This window comes from Penaeus chinensis, chromosome 43, assembly GCF_019202785.1.
Source record: "Penaeus chinensis breed Huanghai No. 1 chromosome 43, ASM1920278v2, whole genome shotgun sequence".
Classification (NCBI taxonomy): Eukaryota; Metazoa; Arthropoda; class Malacostraca; order Decapoda; family Penaeidae; genus Penaeus; species Penaeus chinensis.
The window spans coordinates 14,746,685-14,772,733 of record NC_061861.1 but is presented as its reverse complement, the minus strand read 5'-3'; the positions used below and the strand labels follow the sequence as shown (position 1 = coordinate 14,772,733).

The following is a 26,049-nucleotide window of genomic DNA, read 5'->3' as shown; positions in this document are numbered from 1 at the left end:
GTATAGCAAATTAAAAAATACTCTACGCTCTGGCGAACGGCGGCAGCGCGCCGACTCCGAGCGCGTGATATCGGTCCATCAAGCCGAATCATTGCCTCGGGGCGTTTTGGCGCGGCGCCGCTGCAGACAGCCGCACACCGCACATCGTGCGTATTGTTATGACGGCGATAGCCGTGACCCGTCGCCATTGGGTTAACATTTTTCCCCTGATGTGCATTATAAATTTCAATGACAAATTATACCCAATCTGCTTGTTAATCAGTTATTAATTATATCATGTCCTTTTATTCTACCTCTGATCAACGCCCTTCTGAGATCACATCACACTGATAGATAAAGTGATATATAATTCTACAACATAAACTGCTACTCAAGGGAGAGCAAAAATTAAAGAAAATGAAAGTTGCAAATATAATGCTTAGTCCTCTCCTGCATATTAATCCCGGGTAATAACCAACAAATACTAACCTCTCCTAGAACATTCTTTGTTATCGTGATAAACTTCCGTTTCTTTTTCCTGGTAATGTGTTGACTACTACTGCTGCTGCCTATGCTAGGTGCCAGGTGAATGCGCTCATCAGCACATCCTGGCTGCAGAGTTACAAAGGAAAAAAGAAAATAAATAAATAAAATAAAATTAGAATACAATTAAAACAAAAATAACTATTTCCTTTCCATATAAAACACAAAATCAAACTGATTTTTCATTAACCTATATTGTGGAGCTTGATTAGAGGTGGCCTGGATACTGAATTTTCAATATATACGAATGCTAAGTGGGGAGTAGAAATATATACATCGTAGTTCTGAGTTACATCAAGGAAACATTATTAAATAATTAATGACCAACATTAATTTCATTTTCTGATACTTCAAACAAACCACAGAATCTCATTATAAGGCTTCATCACTTTTCTTAACCCCTTAGTGACGGGTGAAGAAAACTAAAACTAAAACTTAAAAAAAACTACGCTCTGGCAATCAATGGCAACGCGCCGACTTTGAGCACAGGAGTTCTGTACATCAAGCCGAATCACTGGCCTGTAGCGCTTTGGCATGCCGCCACGGCGCACAGCCGCATGACACAGATCGAGCGGTTTGTTTTGACGCCTCGCAGCGTGACCCGTCGGGAAGGGGTTAACCTCTTACTGCCGGGTCGTATCCATAGGTATCATAACAAACCAACTGATCTCTCAGGTACAGCGGATCTGCTACATGTAGCGAACTCCTGGGCCAAAATGGCAAGATGGTTGCCAGAAGTCACCAGTCAGTGACACTGAGAGATTTCTGACACCATCATTGAAGGGTTAATAAAAACAAATTACAGTTATTGCACACATGTATACAATATACTGCAGTTTATAATGTGAATGCCTGGCTAATAAATAATGTCCTAGTTATAGAAAATTATGATAACCTGACCCTCCTCCTCCTCCCTCTGGTCCACCTCTAATCATAATCATTACTATATTATTATCAAACCTTTCCTTACTTTTTAAACCCTGACCTTAAACCATCTGATCTTGACCTACCTTACTCTCACAGGATGACCCGAGGGTAGGAAAGTCCATCTCGGAGTCTATTTCAAAGGAGGAACTATGGTGCTCGGCTCTGTCCACTTCGCTGTGTACTGCACCTTCACTCTTGTTGCGCCGTCTACGTCTGTTCAAGGAACAGGAGGGTGGGGAAGAGAAAAGACAGGCATGTAAGTTATGATGCCCCACAACTCGTTTTTCTCTTAAACTATAAGTAATGCACCAGCACAGCACGAGTTTTTTGAGGCCATTTTTTTATACACTGATAAACCACTGTCCACAATTAAGGACAACACTATACTTTTTCAAAGGAATAATAAAAGTTGGTCATACAACTGTATATAAATGCAGACATTTCAGACATGATAAGAACACAGGAGAGCAATGGGAATACCCCTCCCTTCAGCATGAACTAAGAGAGAGAGGGATGAGCACAGGTCTTGTTAGAAGGCACACTTGATCACAGCTTCCATTTCCTACATCTACTACCCTCAGATATGAAGCTCTAATTTCTTGAAGTCATAACCAGACTACAGAAAAAGAAAGCCGATTTTACTATGGCTCTTAAGGATAAAACGGGACTGTTAATCACTACTTCAAGAACCAATACACAGTGATGGTCAAAGCATCCCATATACAAAGTATTCAAATCAATTTTAGGGGGTTCAAACCATGAGGGCAAGGGATAACCAACAAAGGGAGAGAACCAGGACAACACTTGATAACAAAGACAAAGGTAACTTCCATTAGTCTGGTTAGTAATCAATGAGATAAGAATGAATGCAACACTATTAACCAATATCAGCTTCTTTCTTAAAGAGGGAGTCACCAACATGTAATATCAATTATTGCAACAATTGGAGAAAAAAAAAAAAAAAAAAAGTCAGATTATGTCAACAGAAGCCTGGGTGTTTGTTATATGGAGATGGTGAAGGTACTCTTGGTAGTGAACTAACTTTTATTAATACCAGTAAAGCAGCAGTGACAGAAAAGTAATGATTCCTATAGAAAGTATGGAAGAAAAAACAAACAAACAAAAAGAAAAGTGTTGGGTTTCAATTTGCTGTTCCCATTCTAATTTTCTGCATGAGCCAACTCAGTTTAATAAAAGAAAACAGAAAATATTACCTAGGATATCACACAAGGTTTCATTAAACTACTTTACATAAAAAGAAAAACATTTAGCTATTTACATTGACTTTGTTATGCAAATATAGATTTTTCCAGTTCTATCTTAGGTTTACCACTGAACTGAAGTGGATAGGAGTCAACAGCATTGTACTTATTTGGATGATTTTAGACAAGAAGGCATTCCAAAATATATAATTTCCTTTAAATGAATAATTAATTTCCTTCTTAATGTGGGGAGAGAGTAAAGCAACCACCAAATATCTTGCTTTACTATATATACTTTTCAACAGGCATAGCTTTGTAAAGGAAAAATAGGTAGATGATAAACCAGCATTTTTCTGACCCTTTATACTTTTTCTTTCTTTCTTTCTTTTTTCTTTTTTTTAAGTTATTTTGCAATCGAGGGCTGAGGGGGATGGCATGGTCTTTGTGCTTCTTCTCCCTCTTGGTTATGCCAAAGGCTCTCACATAAATGTATGACTTAGATTTTATGAAAGAACAAATATACACTAAGAATTTTTGTACACAATGAGTATTGAGAAAAGAGACAAGATATGGAACTCCCAAAGCCTAAAATAACAGAATCATGGTAGCAATTCTAGGAATAGAAAAATTATAGTATATCTGTTGTCAAAATCCAATATCAATATGAACCATGTAAATTGTAGAAAAGATGAATTTCAGAGTACTTAATTAGTTTCACTGTACTTGGCAGAATCTCAAGTTTTCATGCAAAAACACCACAGTTGAAACAAAACTATTTTACCTGGAGAGGATGTGCTATAAATGTAAGGCTAATAATGATAATAAAAAAACATAATATGTAGGATTTCCAACAGTCTTTTTCTGAAAACCAAAAAAATAATTAAGTGTGAATGGTAGGATGTGTGGGAATCAAGAAAAAAAAAAAAAAAAAAAAAAAAAATTATTAGAAACCTATGTTATTTGGATTTGTCTAAAAGGACCACAGCTTCATAATGGATATGGAATATAATGCCATAAAAATTATCAACTGGTTGCAACTTTGCAAGTCTTTTGCATCCATGACTTGCAATATTCCCTAACACTGTTGGGTGAAGTGCAAGCTCCTTTACTCATGCACTGCTTACAAGTTCCACATTCAAATAAGCTTTCCAAAAATAACTATATGTAGGAAGGGAAAAATCCTCCAAACACATGAAGTACTCACCAAGTGACGTGAAGTATTTATGAACATTATTCATACTACCAATTAAACCATTAAAGGACTGAGACATCCATTGCAAAATATAATCAAGTGACTATGCACAAGGCAGGAGTACTTGTAACTCTCACATTAAGATTTTCTTTTTTAGTTTTGCAAGCATACTCCCTTTTAATCCATCAGTGACGGTATTAAAAATCTCTCTGTCAGAGACTCCAGTGATTTCTGGCAACCGTCCTGACAATGGGAGCAGGAGTCTGTAACATGTCGCGGAACTTCCTGCTCAACGGGCTCTAGCGTGTCACCACATGTATAGCCCGTACCCAGCAGATCGAGTGGTTTGTTATGACCGCTATACTTATGGCCCGGTAGTAACGGGTTAAGGTGCTATGAAAATACATTCAAATGGAATATCATTGAACACCACCTTCAAGTTAAATTAACTATCAAGGTCTTCTCTATTACACAGTGCTGAAAATGGTCTCTAAAATGGATAAGAAGTATAATTGGGTAAACTAAGTTTGTAAGTGTATTTGCCTGACCATTAAACTAATAACTTGTTAAAACATAATTTCCATGGTAGGATTTGTTAAAAGTATATATGGCAATAAATTCCATCAATCCTGATGCTTTTGTATTTCTCTTGTTGATTCATGTCTCAATGTCTCTTGGCTAGCCTTCATGCAAACCAGAAATGACTTTAGAAGTAAATGACTTTAAGTGTTTTTTGTGCATCTAGCCTATAACATTTTACAAAAGGAAAAGAAAAGAGAAAAAAAGAAGAAAGAATGATAGAAAAAACATGCCCTGATTAGAAGAAAAATAATAAGTAGAGAGAGAGAGGATGAGGTGATGAGAGGTATTAGTAGCCACATACAGGGGGTAGCCGTGCAGGAAGGGGCAGGTGATGCCCTTCAGGCAAGAGCCCTCTTCCCAGAACCTGCAGGTAATGGACGACAGGTCGTGAGAGAATTTGCAGTCACTGCGACGACAGCTCCCTTCCATAAAGAAGGTACAGGGCCGCCGAGAAGGGGGTATCCACCTCCCTGGCCTTGGCTTTCGTGGTAATTGGACCTGCAGAAGGGATAGACGAGGTAAGTCATTTCAGAAGGTAACAAAGTAAGCCACTTCTTCCTTAAGCTCAAAAGATATACAATATACAAGATTTTTAAAGAATAATTATACTTCTTGTTTCTGAAACCAAAAGTGTTTAATCCTCTCTGTAGTGAGTCTCACTTTAATGTCCAGTTAATTATGGCAATTGTATACAAGCTTGTTGATTTCTAGTGTTTGACTTCTTGCCTGATGTAATGGCAGATTTTAAATTGTTAATCAGAAATGGTAGCTGCAATGGGCTCATGTGATAAATGAATGTCTATCTACAGTACATGCTAATAATATACTATATGTGGACTATATTAGTAATGAGAAAAAACAAAGGAATACTGGCAATTAAAATCACTGCCAGTGCAATACTCTGGAACATTTCCGTAACATTTCAGGATTTTTGCAACAAGCAGCTTGCTTACGTCAAAACCATCTGCTTTTTAAAAAATCACATTAACAACAAATGAATTACTGAGGAGTCTTAATTTGTTTCACATTCATATTCTCCTCATTAAGCTAAGATACTATTCCAGTCCTTCATCAACCTTAAATTGAACATAAATACCTTCAACTTCTACTGGTTAAAAAAAGGTTGAAGTAGGCCTTTTATTCTACTCTGGATTACAAGGCATGAAAATTGAGCTCAGTTATTGCCTTACCAATTGGATCTGGATACTTCACTGGCCCAAAATTTAGGTACTAGCATTAGATGAGTGGCCATTCTGATGGGTGTGGGGCTTGTAGATCAGGTGCACATGAAAAAGACTCCCCTCTGCATTGCTATTTTCTCTTTTTCTGTGTGTCTATATCTTTTTGACACTTTTCAATGTCTAATTTTGTTATTTGATTTACTTTATCCAGATGGTAATAGACTATTTTTCTTGCAAAATCTGCATATCATCTCTCTAGGTATTTCATAACCCTGTGCAAGAATAACAACAATAACATCCCCATATTACTCAATTTTCTCCAATGCAACCTGTGCTGCCTGTCAGGGAAACCAGGTATAGGATACTGAGCATGGAAATGGCATCCTTCCTGGAGCTGGTGCTCTTCCAGTCATGGCTCACAGACAGTACATTCCACACTTATTTGTTGATGGAAATAATACAAAAGCCCATTCCAAAATACCCACTAAGTCTAGTCACCCTCTATGAGCTTTGTGCACTCATGGGAAGTCATTCCTATCAGCCTATATTCTCATGATTGCAAGTTTGCATCACCTCAACCTTTAGCCAAATTTTCCCATGACATTATGTTCATGTCACATGCCCCTGAAGCCAAATCTTTTCATGACGTGATGGTCATGTCATATCAATCATAATTATTAATTCATATCTAAAGAAGAAAGTATTGTTCTTAGACTAAATGGATCTGAAAAAAAAAAAATACCAACATACTAATTCAAAGTTAGAAAGGGAGGGGAAAGCTTGTAAACATCCTAAACCCACCTTATAAGGAATACCACTCTTTTTCCACTCGTCTTCTAATTCACTAGAGAAACGTATAGCAGTGGGGTGGCCTGATGGCAAATCAGGCAGGGACCCTCCAAGGCGCTGAGTGGCAGGTTCCGTGGCACCAAATATCTGGTCATAGAGGGTGTCATCCAGGTACTCCACAGGGATGGTGTACGTTGTGCCATCCTCTGTCTCGTACAAGAGAACCTCTCCACTTTCCCCGTCATCATCATCCCCTAATCCATCTGGACACTCCTGTAATATTGCACAAAAGATTAATGATTGCAGAGATTTTGGTACTGTGAACTTTCCATTAACAAGACTAAGACTAGTTAATGGTTTGTCTCTTCTCTTCAAAACCCCAGGAACTAAAATCATACTTTAGTCTGATAAATTATGCAGTGCCTTTTATTCTTAAGAATGAACATGAATACCAGAATAGATTCAATCTTTTAAAGACACTTCATTGAAAATTAATATTAGATACATTCCAACATTCTAAAAAAACAAGCATGCAATCCAAGTAATAACTGTTCTTGCAGTGGTTTACTAGATAATATTCTGTAAATTACACAGAATACATAATGTAAATTGTGGGAGGGATGACTGTGGGAAAGGTAGTAGTAGCAAGAGAAGTAGTGCTAGGATCAGGAATTCTCTCTTACCTCGTCATCAGGGTCTCCAGAGGTCTGGGGTTCCCACTCAAAGCCATCATTGAGCTCCCATCCTGGAGCCAAATCATCCAGGTCCTCTCGCTCAAGGTCTTCCCCCTTAAACTTATAATCGGGAATAACAGAAGGTGTAGTCTTGCTCACAGGATTTCCTGAACTACATTTTTTTAGCCGTTCATGCAGGGGACGGGGTGAATGGTGGTCTGGTAGCAGGGAGCGGCCACTAGGTAGATGGGTTTGGCAGTGAGAGAGGTTGCTTGAGGTCTGAGCATGAACTGCTCCCAAGAGTTCATCTGCCTCTTGGTCAACTTCTAACCTTAACTCTGGACAAACCCCTGGGATATCTATATTATTACTGCTGCTTGCATCATCACTCCTGAAAGAAATAGGGAAAGAGAGTTAGCAGATCTTGATGAATGTTAAAATGATAGCTATACAAAATGTCTTCTTTCACATTAGTAAAATGCACACAAATACAACTGTATAAACATTTACTACATGTAACACTCACCTTTTACTAAAACTGACTTCTTGAAGTAGAGTACGATGATGGCTTGACAATGACTTCTCTGCCCAAAGCTGGTCCCTTCTATTTTTCACACTGCTTTCCATACTACATGTGCTTCCAGGTTTCCAAGGACTGACTTCTGCTAGAGAAGACATGACACTGCAGTTTTCAGGAATATGAGTTGTTGGATTCGTTATAATATACATTTTAGATCTGCCCGTATCTGGATCAGTATTATCTATAGCATGTGGATTTGCATCTGTCCAAAGAGCTTGAAGATTAGGGATTGATGCAGGGAAGGATGGGGAAGCAGAAGGGCTGTCGCAATGCCAGAGAGAAGCTAGTGCCTCCGACCTCTGATTCATCATCACTTCAGCAGGGGTCTCAAAGTGACCCTCACTGCTCCAGCCTATAGCGCCACCTTCCCCTCCCCTGCTTAGCCAGGCACTGCTAGAGAGGCCAGCTCCCTCCAGCTCTTGCAAATGGGGCCATCCGTCTCCTCTATCGCAGTCTGTGTTGATATGCCATATATTTCTTGGGAAGGAAGTTTCTGATGTCTGGATCTCATTCTTCCAAATTTGTGCCAAATTTTTGTTATCTGGGAAGTCCTGGTGTTGGAACTCAAACACATCTGGCTCCTCATCCTGGCTGTGGCCAAAGCCCTCAATGATTCCACCTGTTTCATATGATGCCCGCTTCTCATTGATGGTGGAGGGCCTCCCATTAGTGGTGGCAGTTGCTGTCTCTGTTTGGCAGAACTTCTCATTATTGACTACTTTGAATTTAGGTATTAATGCAACAGCTGGATAGGGGTTATGGGATACGAGTTCTTCCTCCTCGTCTGGTGGAGCAACCTTAGGCACAGGTTCCTTGTACACCATGTACTTCTTGGGTGAACCTTCAAGAAGGTCGCTCTCCAGGAATAAGGCCCCACTGCTTGTCCTCTGGAAGGGCAGATCTGGCCGCTCTGAGTTGATGATAAACATCGTCCCGTCCTCATAGTGGTCGTCAGCTGTGCTCCCAATGCTTTCCTGACGGATGGGCCTGAAGTGTGTTCGAGGAGAAGTGAGCAGGTTTTCCTCATCCTGGCCGAGAGGTAAAGTGTCCATACTCCCAAGGTGTCCAGCATGGCTATGGCCCAACAACATACTTTCGTTAAGGGGGTCAGGAGGGGCCCCAAGTTCTGTGCTTTTGCCACGAGGAACCACCATGGAGAACCCACTGCTTTCAGTGTGATGCAGATCAGCCTGAGGCCCTGTTGGACCAGATGGCAGCTGCTTCAGCAGCGAGCTATCCATAGCGCTTTCTTCTTGTGACTCATAACTTTTACAAACATCTTCCACAAGGGCCATCATCTTCTCATGTTCTGAATCTGTCCGAACTCCTTCGCCACTATTATTTTCAGATATATATTCTAAGGTACAATTATTTACACTAGGGTCCTCAAACACACCTTCCAGGCCTAGAGTATTTTCCCATAGATTTTCCAAGCCTAGCTTCATGAATGACTCGCATAATTTATTCTCCAGCTCCTCAGTTGTGTGGCAGCTGTCGCTTTTTCTACTTTCTAAAATGTTGCTGAGGTGAGGGTCCTCTATGCAAGCTGACAAGGTGCCTTCACTGCCAGAGATATTGTTGGCATTACAGTCAGACCAAATGGACTTTTCTAGGCTACTGGTCAGGTGAATGAGGGCACTGGCATCCTTTCCAGCATCAACCTTGTGACTCTCCTGTGGGCTTTGGCAACTAATGTTACACAGGAGAGGGTCAGTTTGGGTGATGAGATCAAGGGCTTGCCAGGACTGACTCTGCTGCCATCCTTCGATATTTGATATCAAAGATGCATGGACAGTTTCACTGCATGGTATCTGCTCTATGGCAGCCAAGTCTTGGGTCCCATGTGGGTCAGGGAAGCTCAAGCCACATATAGCAGTGTAGAGAGTCAGTTCCTCCATAGAAGGGGGATCCCATACGTGTTCTCCTTGACCATGACTTAGATGTTCACTTGCCTGGCCCCACACCTGTGCCACCGTATCTGAAATTTTCCTCTCTAACTGCCGCACACTTTCAGCCTCCTGGTCTACTTCTGCATAGGGATATGTCTCAACATCGCTACTGGAGCCACTGGTGCCCCCTGAGGTGCTTCCACGCTCAAAGAGACGGCCACCTCCGCTCGTTGGTGGCACACCACTCTCGTGTTGATTTGCCTCCATTAGCAAGTCCCCCATGCACTCCCATTCTTCCTGGCTTGCCCTGTTCTTCTCCTGCACAGCTGATCCATAATTCTTATCACTTTTGTCTCCTTTCCCCTTTTCCTGATCCTGCTCACCCTTGTCTCGGTCTTCAGAACTCTCACGTGAACTTGTGTCTCCAATGTAGCCTTCCCCAATGTCCTCGTCCAAGAGAGGGCCCAGGAACTTCTTCCTCCTCCTCTCGCCGCTGCGCTCATGCTCCGAGGCACTATCTGTGTCGTAGCTCTCGCTCAACTTGGAATCGCGGTGCTTGGAGGCCGCATGCCATGTGAATGACACATGGTGATGTCTCCTGCTGCCCTCGTGACCCTCGGGCACATCAAACTTGGCCTCCACTTCTTTCTTCTCCTTCTTCTCACGACCTTTCTTGCGGTGAGAGCGAGGCATCTTACTACTGCTCAGCTTTAGGGTTTCACGACTCGAGGAAAATGAAGGCTTCTGGTTCTCCCAAACACATGAACATAGTGCCTTTCCTGGCTGCCATTGCTTCTCGTGGATGCAGTTCTCTTTGCAATTCTCTTTACAGTTTTTACTTAGGGGTGGAAAGGCTGCATAATACCTAAAAAGAGAGGCATCTTTGTAAAAGTATGAAAACTAGAGATTACAGATTCACTCAATATTCATATATCATGGCACTTTTTTGGGTACATCACAAAATCCAAAAAGAAAAGTAATTTATGGAAAAAATATAATTAAATAAATGACTACTAGAACTTTTTACACTTGCAAAACACTCACTTCTCAGCTTGTTCTTCCGGCGTTGATGTTGATGCCGAGTCATCAGTGTCATTAATGCTCTCTTGTGATCCTCCTTTCCGTGCTATGGATTTATTATTACAAGGGGTGGTGCTGTTAGTCACGTTGTGCTCGTTTTCTGCAGCAGTCTTAAGGCGTACACAGAGTTCTTCTATGAGGCTCTCTAGATCATATCGCTGTTGATCAGAAAAAAATTAGATATATGACAAAGAGCTATAATGTGAATGAGCGAGTGGGAGAGAAAATAACGAGGAAAGGTTCTCTTAAGAAAAAGAAAATGGTACAAAAACTATGCACAGTAATATCAGCTCTAGAAGGGATTGTGTTTCCTTGACTCAGGTTATACACCCGATATAAAAAATCCCTCACGCTAGCATATATCCCTTGCAAAGTTGCATATATCAAACAAGGCAAAAAAAATCTAGCCAGGGTGGCAAGGGTATTGCTGCATGGGTGACTCAATTCATCGCTTAAGTGCATTGTGCTTTACCTCATCAGAAGCAGACATGAGGCACTGAAGGGCTGCCACCTTCTGCAGTTGCTCTGAGGTCAGAATACGCTGTTTCTGGCGAACCTTGTAACGCTTTCGAGCACGACGACTTCCTCCACGCTATAAGGTGGGCAAGAACCTTAACATGTCACTCCCAAATTATCTAGTCTCCCTGTGATACTATCATGTATGCATGTATATACAATAATATATATATATATATATATATATATATATATATATATATATATATATATACATACACACACACACACACACATACTCAGATTGTTCTTATAGTATCACAGTATTTTCTTCTCTTTTTATATTAAGTGAATAATAAATAATATGCAAAAAAATATCAATGAACATTAGATTGTATCATATTTACCATAGCATAAAGATAAAACAATCTCAGACTTTATAGCAACAAAATATCCACCCAATTACATAACGATGATAAACTTCCAAGTGATGCTCTTTCTTGTTTAAAGATATTGGATCAGAGAATAGAAATTGTGAAGCAAGAGAAAAAAAGATGAAAGAAGAAAGAAAACTTCTATTTCTATATTTTCTTTGGTAATAGTAATTATGGCATATAATATATAGACTTTAGCTATATTCTAATTCATACAACAATTGCCTAGGCTGATATTTAATATCTTTAGGATCACTAGCAGGTAAACAATTCAAAATATCTATATCCACACTTAGCAAACAGACACATACATCCAAAACAAACAAAGATGTATATATACATATCAACCTTACACAGATTTGGCTTGAATCCTATATTCCTACAACACAAGGCATATACTGATACAGGTTTTAAGGCATGTAGGTCCACCCTGGGATCCACAAAAGCTATAACTAACAAGATAAAAGAAAATATGGATAGTATTTATCACTCCCTCATTCACTGGCACAGCAAGAGGCATAGGCATTTGTGTCTTCACTCACCCACCACCCATACCTACAGATACATAATTCACCCACCCACTATATATATATATATATATATATATATATATATATATATATATAGACACACATTCATGGCTATGCAAGTATATACAAAAAAGAGGAAAATAATTATACAAAATATTTAGTAGGAACAGTGATATGTTTGTAAAAAATACTTTCAGATATCACCACATGAATAAGAATTAACAGACATATATAAGTACAAGCTTAATTACAAGAACAAATTTCAAAGAACTGATAGATGAAAAGCACCCTTCCAGTAAGTCATGCCTATTCAATCAGATTTGTATAACATGTGGGAAAAGACAAATTTTGAGCCTGTACCAACAATTAACTACTAAACAGATTATGGGGGGTTCAAAGTCCTATATACTACACTTTCAATACTTAACATGCACATTATTCCGGATTTTTCTGTGACCATCTAGATGCCAAAAGTTGTTGTTTTTTATAATATATGCAATACTAAGAATATCTGGACATGTCCTTTGTAAAACTAAAAGAAGTAATCCAGAAAACAAAGATTAAATTTCCACAACTGATGTATATGAATCATTACAATTAATATTACAAATAAAACAAAACATATGCTAATTCTGTTAATATTTCTGTACTTGGATGAATACATATTTAACCCACTGACCTCAAGTAGATGCATGCCATGTCCACAGTGGTTTTAGTTTATTAATTTTGGCTCCACAAGAACTTAAGTCACCATAGAGTCAGTTACTAGTCCTACCTAAATCCCTGATTTTTAAAAAGATGTTTTTTTTATTTTTTTTATTAGCATTTCTAACATCATAATAATCCTAATGCCAATAATAATTACACAATTGATATTAATATCATCAGGAGAAAGAGGTGGGTGGGGATTCCCCTCAAATTAAAGGAATGGGGAAATGAGGTCATGTAGGTCCTACTGATTACCTTCTTGAAAATTGAGCAGAAAAGGTGCCACCTTTATGGAAAAAAAAAAAAAAAAAAAAACTACTACTACTACTACTACTACAGTGGTCTACGTGTACTTGACACCAATGGGTTAAGCAAGCAACTTTGGAAACAGATTTTGGAAGAAGAGAGAGAGAGGGGAAATATTAGGATATCTAAAGTTCGTGAGGTTTCCTTCTTTATACCTTTAGCTGCTTCTTCCATAGTAATAGCCATAATTAATGTCATTGCAACATGCCAGCCTCTGCCTCTGCCCTATGTAATCACTCTTAAAAGATAACTATGTGATAATGTGATAATATGCAAATACCATGCTTAGGAACCTATATTAAACTGGGCATATTAACTGAGAAGCTCCTGATAACAAAAAAAAACAGAATTTAAGGATAAGAAAAGACAAAGAAGAACAAGAGTGAGAAAAAATGTACATTCTTTCTGGCACTGCTCACTGTCTCTTCCCAAGCTAGTGAGAGAAGGGAACATTTGATTTCTATCTATTTTGGCCTACATGTGAATCACACTTTAAATGATACTGACCAATCAAAGCCAAGACTAAAAATGGGAAGCAATACAGCTCGAGTTCCATAGACAATATAAAACCAGCAGTCTTGGAAATTCGATAAACATTCACTAGAATCCATTGACTATTAAAAATCAGTGAACTAAAATCTGCAGCAGACACAAAACTACAAGTGTACATGCCCCCTATACAAGAAAAAAGAAAAAAAGTAACAAAATTAGCAATAAAATCACCTGCTGTGTTGAAAACGTAGCAAAGTCAGGAAGATCAGCGTCAGGGTGCGCGGTGTGCCCTAGGAGATCGTCCAGGTCCAGGTCGCGCAGGTCAAAGTCATCCAGGTGGCGCCGAGAGAGGGGGTGCTGGTAGTTGCCCGTGCCGATGGGCGAGCAGGTGGAAGCAGAGATGGGTGTCGTAGGGGCAGGATGGGGACAGTAGTGGTGGTGGAGGAGGGAGAGGAGGGTGTGCGCATAAGTGGGTCCTGGGATGCCACGCTCCTCCAGTTCCCCACACAGCCACTCCACCACCAGTGATGGCGCCCACTCACACCGTACAAGCTTCATAACAACTGTGTCAAGGTTTACCAATGGTTAGGGATCAGAATTTCTGTGAGTTAGGAAGGCTGTTTGTGGCTTTTGATTTTTATCATAAAGCCCGTTAGCCATACAGCTTATTTTGTAATCTGAATTTTTACTATTATTATTATAAGATATTAGAGTAAACCAACTTATGAGTTTTATATCTCTTGCTTTCACCAAGAGCTGCCTCCACCTTAGAAAGGTCTAATGATATTGCCTACTTCCATCTTAAATACTGACAGGCTTGTACAATGAAATTACAAATCCAATAAAACTGTTGTGAGAAGTCTACACAAGTCTTTTTTTTTTAAAGTAACATCTCAAAAAATAACTTAACATGCAAAGTCTTATTCCTCATGAAATGTATTACAGTAAACAGACAAATTAAATGTTCTATTTTCATCACCCAGATCACACTCCTTGGGACCCACCTTAAACAGTGCTGGGTCTTGGATAATTTTTGTCGTTATCATGTCGTCATCAAAATGATATCACATATAGGCGGGTTTTTTGGGTGGGGAGGGGTTGGAGCTTACTAGTGTAAATGGTAAATGAGGTGTAAGGATTTGGAATTTAGGAACCACTAAAACACAATTATCAAAAACGGTATTATGAGACAGAGGGAAATCAAGCAAAGTAGATGCACTTGTGGGCGTTAGGGGACAGAGGTGGCAGTAAATCAAAGGCCAAAAAGGAGTAAATATCCCCAAAATTAAATTCGAAGGAAGGAAGGAAAAAAAAGAAAAAAAGAAAAAAGAAAATGTATATTCTTAGAGTTTGGGCATGATGAGATGATGGGTAAAGTTCTCAATCTAGAGCCTTAGAACACAGGCTCTAGACGAGAGAGTGCTCTTTCTGTGGCTAGGGAGAGTCAAAAGCTCCACTCTTTGCTGAAACCACCAAAGGGGCCTTATTAATAACAAAAAGGACAAGGCTACAAGCGACGATGTAGCACAACCTTCCCAGTGGATTCTGACAAGGGGGTGTGTGTGGGTAAAGAGAAAGGGGGTATTATCATCAAAAACCAAAAGACTACCAAGTAATGAAGGCCTTTGCAAAGTTATGATTGTTAATTGTACAAACTGGTTACTTCTTTTCCTGAGCCTTTTATGTATGTATATATATATATGTGTATATATATATAGATAATGGATGTATGAGAAAAACGTGCAAACTTTGTATAGTAGAGCAACAGTAGGTCATTAGCAGGTCGAGTATAAAGTTACCAAGAGGTCTAGTGGGGGGAAAGGGCTGTGGACGAGGGGAGGAGGAGGGGAAAGGAGGAGAAAGCCAGCTATGGGGTGGTGATGTGGGGGGGTTGTGGAAAAGAAAAAAAAAAGAAGGGGGGGAGGGTCTAGGCAGTGGTCATGATGCTATGGGTTACTGGGGGCGGCGGCGGCGGCGATGGAGGCAGAGAGGGCGCGGCGGCAGCTGCTGAGGGGGGCGGGGACCTCGAGCGCTCACCACACCACCTCCACACATCTTGCCTTCAAAGGAAACAAGAACAATTACCACCTAGGCTTACATGGGGAAGACATATCTTACACTATACATTATGAATAAACTTAGGTCTAATTACTTAACACTTGTAACTGAAGTTCAAAAGCTAGCACTAAGGCCAAGAACAATTCATGGTGGGCCTACTTAGTCAAATACTTAGGCTGTAATGGTGATCAGAAAACTATTACTGATCATTTGCATACAATTGGCACATAATATAAAGGCCTGGGTTATATATATACAGAGAAGGCATTACAATGTTCACTAAACTTGTATAATATTCACCATTCCTTACACTGTGTTAGACTTATAATAGAATAATTGAAAAGACTTATAAGAATGGGTGCAAGTTGCAATACTTTGTGGCTGTATCTAACTGAAAAATAAAAACAAAAACATTGTGTATCTGTATGTTAGGTGACAAGTTTTGGATGTATAAAATGAGCCCTAAAATAATATAAATTAAAACCTATCACTCAGTTTTTCTCTCGGAAAAAAATTCCTCCAGATTTGATTGTACTCTCAAAAAATTAGAAAAAAGTACCACTACTGACTTAACATAACACCCAATCCCTAATTAATCCTTAAACATAAACAAACACCACCAACAGTAATAACAAATTATCAACAAGAACACCAATCGTTAGATAAATAACAATAAATAGTAAACAATACACCAAAAAGATTCCGTGCCCCCCAAACAGCTGATGTAATTTCGGCAATCTTTAACGCGTCACCTGCAACGAGGAGTCATTTTCACCTGACTGACACGCTGGACCGGACCTCAATCATTTACTTCAAAACGCAAATGAAAAAAAAAACAAGAGCAAACAAACTGAAGGTCTTTCGCTATGTTCGGAGACGGACTATGGTTACGTAAGCTTTGATTCTCGTAGGAATGCCGTTAGGCCTAAGGGACTGGACGAGAGTGCAGTGCGTGTGAAGAAGACGAAGACGAAGAAGAGAAAAATTCTGCATCAGTGATATAGATTTATGGAATCTCCCGGGCGAACATGTAGGTCTGGGATATAGATAGGGTAAACAGGCTGATAGATAGAGAAAAGGGGGGGAGGAAGATGACGGGGGAAAGAGAGAGAGAGAGAGAGAGAGAGAGAGAGAGAGAGAGAGAGAGAGAGAGAGAGAGAGAGAGAGAGAGAGAGAGAGAGAGAGAGAGAGAGAGAGAGAGAGAGAGAAAGAGAAGAGAAAGAGAAAGAGAGAGAGAGAGAGAGAGAGAGAGAGAGAGAGAGAGAGAGAGAGAGAAAGAGAGAGAGAAGAGAGAGAGAGAGAGAGAGAGAGAGAGAGAGAGAGAGAGAGAGAGAGAGAGAGAGAGAGAGAGAGAGAGAGAGAGAGAGAGAGACCGACCACAACCGGAACCCCACGTGCAACACACGCTTGGCGACGGCGTCCAGCTCCATAATACCAATGACGCGATGTTGCGCCGACAACCCAAGAATACCTTGTCGCGGTGCCATCCCGACCGATGCCAAGAACAGAACAGACAGGCACACACACACACACACACACACACACACACACACACACACACACACACACACACACACACACACACACACACACACACACACACACACACACACGTCTGCAACATCAGATGGGGGATGGGGAATGTGAAAGGAGGGAAATGGGGAATGGGGAACGACAAAAATTGTTATTCGCAACCCGCTCCCGCTGGAGGACGTAGGTGCCGGTCGAGACGCTGCATCCCAACATCCGGTCTCCCAATTTGCAATCCGCAGAAAAAAGGGGAAGTTGGATGATACTCTAATACACCTTTCCTTTTTTTTTTTTAACAAATATTGGCAATTAGACGATCAAACTCGCCCAAAGACAGGGTACGGCGAAAAAAGGAGGTAAGGAAGGAATAAAGCATTGGAGCAGGGGTAGGGAATGGAGAAAAAGGGGGGGGGGGGTGAGGGAGGGGAAAGAGTAAGGATATGGGATGGAGGAAGGAAGAAGGAAAGGGAAAGGAAGACACAGAGAGGGGAAGGATGCAGGCACCGGAGGAAGGAGAGGAAGGGGGAAAAGAAGGAAGGAGGGAGAGGAAGGAGGAGGAAGAGAGAGGAAGAGGAAGAGGAAGAGAGAGGAAGGAGGAAGAGAGAGGAAGAGGAAGAGGAAGAGAGAGGAAGGAGGAAGAGAGAGGAAGAGGAAGAGGAAGAGAGAGGAAGGAGGAAGAGAGAGGAAGAGGAAGAGGAAGAGAGAGGAAGGAGGAAGAGAGAGGAAGAGAGAGGAAGGGAGAAGAGAGAGGAAGGAGGAAGAGAGAGGAAGAGAGAGGAAGGGAGAAGAGAGAGGAAGGGAGAAGAGAGAGGAAGAGAGAGGAAGGGAGAAGAGAGAGGAAGGGAGAAGAGAGAGGAAGAGGAAGGAGGAAGAGAAAGGAAGAGGAAGAGAGAGGAAGAGGAAGAGAGAGAAAGGGGAAGGGAAGGATGTAGAGAAAGGGGAGGGGAAGGATGTAGAGAAAGGGGAGGGGAAGGATGTAGAGAAAGGGGAGGGGAAGGATGTAGAGAAAGGGGAGGGGAAGGATGTAGAGAAAGGGGAGGGGAAGGATGTAGAGAAAGGGGAGGGGAAGGATGTAGAGAAAGGGGAGGGGAAGGATGTAGAGAAAGGGGAGGGGAAGGATGTAGAGAAAGGGGAGGGGAAGGATGTAGAGAAAGGGGAGGGGAAGGATGTAGAGAAAGGGGAGGGGAAGGATGTAGAGAAAGGAGGAAAGGGAGAAAGGGAAAGGGAAAGGGGAGGGGAAGGATGTAGAGAAAGGAGAGGGGAAGGATGTAGAGAAAGGGAGGGGAAGGATGTAGAGAAAGGGGAGGGGAAGGATGTAGAGAAAGGGGAGGGGAAGGATGTAGAGAAAGGGGAGGGGAAGGATGTAGAGAAAGGGGAGGGGAAGGATGTAGAGAAAGGAGGAGGGGAAGGATGTAGAGAAAGGGGAGGGGAAGGATGTAGAGAAAGGGGAGGGGAAGGATGTAGAGAAAGGAGGAAAGGGAGAAAGGGAAAGGGAAAGGGGAGGGGAAGGATGTAGAGAAAGGGGAGGGGAAGGATGTAGAGAAAGGGGAGGGGAAGGATGTAGAGAAAGGGGAGGGGAAGGATGTAGAGAAAGGAGAGGGGAAGGATGTAGAGAAAGGAGAGGGGAAGGATGTAGAGAAAGGGGAGGGGAAGGATGTAGAGAAAGGGGAGGGGAAGGATGTAGAGAAAGGGGAGGGGAAGGATGTAGAGAAAGGGGAGGGGAAGGATGTAGAGAAAGGAGAGGGGAAGGATGTAGAGAAAGGAGAGGGGAAGGATGTAGAGAAAGGAGAGGGGAAGGATGTAGAGAAAGGAGAGGGGAAGGATGTAAAGAAAGGAGAGGGGAAGGATGTAGAGAAAGGGGAGGGGAAGGATGTAGAGAAAGGGGAGGGGAAGGATGTAGAGAAAGGGGAGGGGAAGGATGTAGAGAAAGGGGAGGGGAAGGATGTAGAGAAAGGGGAGGGGAAGGATGTAGAGAAAGGGGAGGGGAAGGATGTAGAGAAAGGGGAGGGGAAGGATGTAGAGAAAGGGGAGGGGAAGGATGTAGAGAAAGGGGAGGGGAAGGATGTAGAGAAAGGGGAGGGGAAGGATGTAGAGAAAGGAGGAAGGGGAGAAAGAAGGGAGGGGACGGAAAGACATGAGGAAAGAGGGAGGAGAGGGGATGGAGGGAGGGAGGGATGGAGGGAGGGAGGGAGGGAGGGGAGGGGATGGAAGGAGGGAAAGGGGGAGGGGAGGGGAGGGGATGGATGGATGGACGGAGGGAGGGAGGGGATGGATGGACGGAGGGAGGGAGGGGATGGATGGATGGATGGACGGAGGGAGGGAGGGGATGGATGGATGGACGGAGGGAGGGAGGGGATGGATGGACGGAGGGAGGGAGGGAGGGAAGGGGAGGGGAGGGAGGGAGGGGAGATGATGGAGGGGGGGTGGGGAGGGGATGGATAGAGGGAGGGAGGGGAGGGAGGGAGCGGAGATGATGGAGGAGGGGTGGGGAGGGGATGGATAGAGGGAGGGAGGGGAGGGGATGGATAGAGGGAGGGAGGGGAGGGGATGGATAGAGGGAGGGAGGGAGGGAGGGAGGGAGGGGAGGGGAGGGGAGGGGAGGGGATGGATGGAGGGGAGGGGATGGAGGGGAGGGGAGGGGAGGGGATGGATGGAGGGGAGGGGATGGAGGGAGAGTGGAGAAGGGGAGCTCATTCTGGTGCAACAAGCAGTGAAAGTTCCCCGGCTTGGAAGCACCCCAGCTCACCTGATCTCATCTCACCTGATCTTCACTTCCGAAGGCCACTGAAAATGCCGACGAAAGACTCAGGAACAAGAAGAATGTTTAAAAAATCGAGAAGAGTTAAATGAATCAGGGAGAAAATGAAGGAGGAAAGTAAGAAGGAAGAAGGGAGGAGAGGGGAGGAAGGGGAACAGAGAGGAAGAGAGAGCGAGCGAGCGATAGATAGATAGATAGATAGATAGAGAGAGAGGTAGATAAATAGATAGATAGAGGGAGAGAGAGAGAGCGAGTGAGAGCTTGATGGAAGTAGAAAGGAAGAGAGCGAGTGACGGAGGGAGGGGAGGGAGAGGGGAGGTGAAAGGGGGTCACGGGTTGGCTCAACCTTCACACTGCTTTGGGGGTCGCGCTGGGGGGAGGGGGTCGAGCTGGGGGGAGGGGGTCGCGCTGGGGGGAGGGGGTCGAGCTGGGGGGAGGGGGTCGCGTTGGGGGGAGGGGGTCGAGCTGGGGGGAGGGGGTCGCAGTCGGTGATGGTGGGGGGAGGGAGGAGGGAGGCAAGGAGAAGCAGAGATACATCGATAATAAAGGTGCCTTTTTTTTTTTTTTTTTTTTTTTTTTTTTTTTTAACCTCTCGTGCCCTCGGGAGAGAATCCACAACTCAAAATATCAAAACTAAATGTGCAAAATGCGGGGATGAGCGAGCCCGGCATCTGGAAAGCGACTACCGAGCCCCGGATGCATAGAGGGGAGTAGAGGTGATGTTGAGGAGGGGGGGGGGTGATGAGGAGGGGGGGTGGTGAGGGTGATGAGGAGGGGTGGGGGTGAGGGTGATGAGGAGGGGTGGGGGTGAGGGTGATGAGGAGGGGTGGGGGTGAGGGTGATGAGGAGGGGTGGGGGTGAGGGTGATGAGGAGGGGGTAGGGGTGGGGGTGATGGTGATGAGGAGGGGGTGGGGGTGGGGGTGAGGGTGATGAGAAGGGGGTGGGGGTGAGGGTGATGAGGAGGGGTGGGGGTGAGGGTGATGAGGTGGGGGTGGGGGTGAGGGTGATGAGGAGGGGTGGGGGTTAGGGTGATGAGGTGGGGGTGGGGGTGAGGGTGATGAGGAGGGGTGGGGGTGAGGGTGATGAGGAGGGGGTGGGGGTGAGGATGATGAGGAGGGGTGGGGGTGAGGGTGATGAGGAGGGGGTGGGGGTGATGATGTGGGGTTGAAAGTGGGGCTGATGAGGTGAGGATGATGCATGTTCTCGTGATACCCTGAGTCAGGCATGCGAAATTTCATGACGCCTGCATGTCCGCGCGAGTTCTCTCCACCTCGCCGTGCCCGGCAACAGCCATATAAACAAGAGGCAAGCCGGTATGGTGAAAGGAGCAATCTAGTCTCGGGTTGAAAAAAAAAGCAAGGCAGTATGGCGAGAAAAAGACAAACCGAGTATGGAAGAAGATAAGAAGATATAGAAAAGGAAGCAGCAACCCGGTATAGGGGGGCGGGGGAGAAAAAGAGCAAACCCGTTAAGGGGAGGGGGAGGGGAGGGGAAATAAAAAAAAAAACCCTTCCCCGTTTCCCTAGGCCTCCATCCCTCTCCCAGCAGGAATCCCGGCCCGAAACAAGAATCCCGCCCCATGAGGCACGCGCATAGGTCGACCTTGACTCCCTGCGCGCACCTGCCAAATGGCAAGGAGCCCCCTGTCAGCGGGCCGGCAGGGGAGGTCGCGACAGCAGGCCAAGACGCACCCTCGGGCCACGCGAAGGGCAGGGCGGGGCTGGCACAGGCCGCGACGAAGCAAAAGAAAGAAAAAAAGAAAAAGAAAGAAAGAAAACGAACGAAAAGATGGATTTGCATTGCAATGAAGTGGGAGGAGGGGGTAAGAAATTGCAATACAATGGGGGAGGGGGGCAAGAGATTGCAATGCAGTGGGGGGGAGGGAAGGAAGGAAGGAGAAGGTGGAGAGATTATAGGCCTTGGAGGGAAATGCACGAAGGCCTTACAGGTGTGCACTGCAACGCTCTCTGGCGGGTGTGAGGGCAATTATACACCCGAAAATGTCAGGCTGGATAAAAAGAGTATTCCCATCCAACCTTCTGCGACTCACTAAAACGCAAAATAAAACCGATAAACAACTAAACAAATACATACACTCTTATGTGCAAAAAAAGAACGTTTCCATGTGAAAAATATACACACGCTCGTCTCTCGGGGTTATGGAAGCCCAAATAACAACAAAGACTGCAAATGGATAGCAAGAACATTAAGCTAAGCACACAAGTCACTTAAACACTCAAACACAAAAATAATTAAAATAACAATAATAAAGTAATAATAACAATAAAATAAAGACCAGGAATATAACATCACTTAATTCATTCACGTCACTTAATTCCCACTTGGAAATCCTCCTTCGTATCCTTGGGTCGTGACGTGCTCTGCCTGGAAAGCCAATCGCGATGCCCAAAATCTAGGCTGCCCGTACCCTCGGGAACTACGATAAAAAGGGACCTAGAAAATGAAGATGCTTTCGAGGAATCCCAAATGCCCATGGGGAAAAAAATAACATTTCCCACTTAGGTGCATGGCTAACGATAACTTGCCAGGGTTATCAGTTGAAATGTCTGTAACAAAGGACTGCTTGGGGTACCAACTGAAAAGCGTGTCTGACAAAGAACTGCTTGAGGTACCAGCTAGAAAGCGTGTCTAATAAAGGACTACTTGATGTACGAGCTAAAAGCGTGTCTAACAAAGGATTGTTTGAGGTACCAGTTAAAAAAGCATTTCTAACAAAGAACTGCTTAAGGTACCAGCTGAAGAGCGTGTCCAACAAAGAACCTTTTGGTGATGTACGACTAACAAAGAAACAGGGATGTGTGACAAAGTAAGGCACTGCGGTGGGTGTTTAGTTAACAAAGAAAATATTTGGGAATATCTGCCCAGAAAGATTTCCCTGGGCACGTTGGGTTTACGAAGGATTATCTGGGGAACATCTTACTAAGAAAGGTTTGGGAACACGGAAAAGGGTTTAATAACAAACACTTATCTGGAGATGCCAGATGAACAAAGAATTCTCGGTGGAAGTCTGGGTAACAAAGAATCGTCTGGGCAGACTATGTCCCTACGACAAAGAATCCTAGGGGAATGTCCGCCGTACAAAGACCTCTCTGGGCGCCCCTAACAAAAACAAACAATTCGAGGACCAAAAAAGTCAACACATCAGATCATTATCAAACCATCCACCTATTTTAGGAAACAAACAAAAAATTCCCCCTTCCCTACCTACAGTAACAAAGACCCTCGGCCGATCTCCCACCCACGTGACACACCACCAGGGGCGATCTAGGTCAACACACACAAAAAAGAATCGCCCAAATCACGGCACGGAGCCAGGTCGAAATGGGTCACCGTGTACTAGAGAGTCCGCCCACAAAGAAAACGTACTCTACTTCGAACCCTCACACCTCCTCCCCGCCCCTCTCCTTCACCCCCACCCCCACTCCCACTCTATCTTTCTGATATAAATTCTCAGTGAGAAAGAAAGGAATCAAGGATGTCCCGACTGTCTTAAAATATGAGTACAGATGTGATTGAACGAGAGGGAAAGAGAAAGTGATAAAATGCGTGAGTGGAGTGGAGTGAGTGAGTGAGTGAGAGAAATAGAGAGAGAGAGAGAGAGAGAGAGAGAGAGAGAGAGAGAGAGAGAGAGAGAGAGAGAGAGAGAGAGAGAGAGAGAGAGCGGGCCAAAGCCAGCCACGAGGAAGGTGGCAACAGGAGAGTTAATGCTGACAACAAAAGCAGCTACAGGTTATGTCACTGTGTCAAGATCAAGAGAGCGGGCAGGCAAGCAGACAAAGTCAAAGACAAAAACAGAGCGAGGAAGGGGGGGGGGGGGGAGGAGGGTGAGACGAAACGAGAGAGAGAAGAACGGGGTAGGGTAAGGAGGACAAGGGGAAAACAGAAAGAGGAGGAGGAAATGGCTGAAGCGAAGAAAAGGGGGAACAAGGAAGACGCAGGAGAAGAGTAGGAAGAGAAAGGAGGAAGGAGGAAGAGGAAGGAAGAGGAAGGAGGAGGAAGGAGGAGGAAGGGAGAGGAAGGAGGAGGAGGAAGGGAGAGGAAGGAGGAGGAGGAAGGGAGAGGAAGGAGGAGGAGGAAGGGAGAGGAAGGAGGAGGAAGAAGGGAGAGGAAGGAGGAAGGGAGAGGAAGGAGGAGGAGGAAGGGAGAGGAAGGAGGAGGAGGAAGGGAGAGGAAGGAGGAGGAGGAAGAGAGAGGAAGAGGAAGGAGGAAGAGAGAGGAAGGGGAAGGAGGAGGAGGAAGAGCGAGGAAGAGGAAGGAGGAAGAGGGAGAGAGAGGAAGAGGAAGGAGGAGCAGGGAGGAAGGAGGAGAGGGGGAAGTGAGGAAGTGGCCGAGGCGAGTCCGTCAGGTGGCGTCGCGGCGCTGCTCTTCCCTCAACTGGGTCGAATCGATACCCGTGAACCCAGTGGTTAGCCTCCCCCCTCCTCCCCTCGTCCCCTCCCCACCCAGCGGATTCCTGCCACCCTTCTCCCCATTTTCTGAACTCACTCTCCCTAGTCCCGCTCTCTCTCTCTCTCTCTCTCTCTCTCTCTCTCTCTCTCTCTCTCTCTCTCTCTCTCTCTCTCTCTCTCTCTCTCTCTCATCCCCTCTCAATCTGCAAGTTGCGCTGGGTAATAAGTATACATACATACCATAACACGATTCACAATAAAACAATTAACAGAAAAATATTCTTCTACCCCCCCCCCCCCCCCACGAAAAGTAACAAATAAGCAAACGAATACAGAGAAAGAAAGAAAACAACAACATACAAAAACATCTCGTACCGCGATGTTGCTCCCTATTTCGCAGAAGGAAAGAGGAGGAGGAGGAGGAGGAGGAGGAGGAGGAGGAGGAGGAGGAGGAGGAGGAGGAGGAGGAGGAGAAGGAGGAGGAGAAGGAGGAGGGGGAGGGGGAGGAGGAGGGGGGGGGAGGAGGAGGAGGAGGAGGAGGAGGAGGAGGAGGAGGAGGAGAGGGAGGGAGATGCATATGAAGAGAGGAGAGAGGAAGGTAATAATTAGAAAAGAGAGAGAGGGGGTGGGGGTAAATGGTGACGGAAGCGCTGGTGGGATGGGAAGGTGGAGGGGGGGGGGAGGCGGAAATGCTGGGGGATGGACGCCGGAAGCGCTAGGTGGGGAGGGCGGTGGGGGGTCGGAAGAGCACGGAGGAGGGGGGAGGGGGGTCGGAAGAGCAAGGAGGAGGGTGGAGGGGGGTCGGAAGAGCACGGAGGAGGGTGGAGGGGGGTCGGAAGAGCACGGAGGAGGGTGGAGGGGGGTCGGAAGAGCTAGTGGAGAGGCAGAAGAGCTGGGCAAGGGTTAGGGGGTGGGGGCTTGGGAAGAGAATAGGGGTGGGGGGGGGGGGGATGAAGATAAAGAGAGGCCGGAAGAAGGATGCTCTTCTCTCCGATTTACTAAGCGGTCATTGCTCTGCCTCGGCGGGGTGCGGCCCTTCGCACAAAAACAAAACAAAAAACTTGAAAATAAAACCTGCACGACCGATGACAGATTCGGCATCAAGTTCCTCTTTTCACTCCTCTGACTCCTCGAAGCTTAGTGTAACCAAAACGTAATAGTAATAATTACACTTTTCAACCCGGACACAGGTGCACGTAACATACGTTATTCCGTTATTTATCCATTTTCTGTCTATATTTTCCACGTTTTCACGAGACGACGCGACATGAACCTCAATGACCCACAGCGATCCAACACTGCTCTGCAACATGTGTGAATATGTATCTGCGTGTGTGTGTGTGTGTGATTTTGAGTGTGTGCAATTGTGTGTGATTGTGATTGTGCGTGTGCGTGTGTGTGTGTGTGTGTGTGTGTGTGTGTGTGTGTGTGTGTGTGTGTGTGTGTGTGTGTGTGTGTGTGAGTGAGTGAGTGAGTGAGTGAGTGAGTGAGTGAGTGAGTGAGTGAGTGAGTGAGTGAGTGAGTGAGTGAGTGAGTGAGTGAGTGAGTGAGTGAGTGAGTGAGTCCACGCGCGGGTGCGCGTATGTACGATACAAGTCCGAAAATAAATCTCGTCTATTCTCAACCCACGACGTAACTTCCCCGTGCTCATCCTCTTCCGCAGCTCGGGACATGTTCTTGGTAAAACGATGACACACGCGTCAGGATCCAAATTCTCAGACAAAGACGAGGTGGGAAAACCTTGGACGT

General features: G+C 44.4%; 1 protein-coding gene across 4 annotated transcripts in view; it reads right to left on the bottom strand.

The window, feature by feature from the left end:
- LOC125048413 overlaps positions 1-26,049 on the bottom strand; it is a 47,131-nt gene that overhangs the window by 3,490 nt on the left and 17,592 nt on the right. For 2 of the 4 annotated variants that reach the window (XM_047647096.1, XM_047647097.1), the window contains exons 2-11: positions 14,549-15,604; positions 13,776-14,107; positions 11,091-11,210; positions 10,583-10,776; positions 7,596-10,403; positions 7,079-7,460; positions 6,408-6,668; positions 4,727-4,923; positions 1,533-1,662; positions 469-591 (exon numbers count right to left, since the gene is read on the bottom strand). In XM_047647096.1, coding sequence (XP_047503052.1) covers positions 469-591; positions 1,533-1,662; positions 4,727-4,923; positions 6,408-6,668; positions 7,079-7,460; positions 7,596-10,403; positions 10,583-10,776; positions 11,091-11,210; positions 13,776-14,102 — 4,542 coding nt within the window. In that variant the 5' untranslated portion in view covers positions 14,103-14,107; positions 14,549-15,604. The remainder of the gene's footprint in view (positions 1-468; positions 592-1,532; positions 1,663-4,726; positions 4,924-6,407; positions 6,669-7,078; positions 7,461-7,595; positions 10,404-10,582; positions 10,777-11,090; positions 11,211-13,775; positions 14,108-14,548; positions 15,605-26,049) is intronic. The other 2 variants (XM_047647098.1, XM_047647099.1) reach the window with 2 other exon arrangements.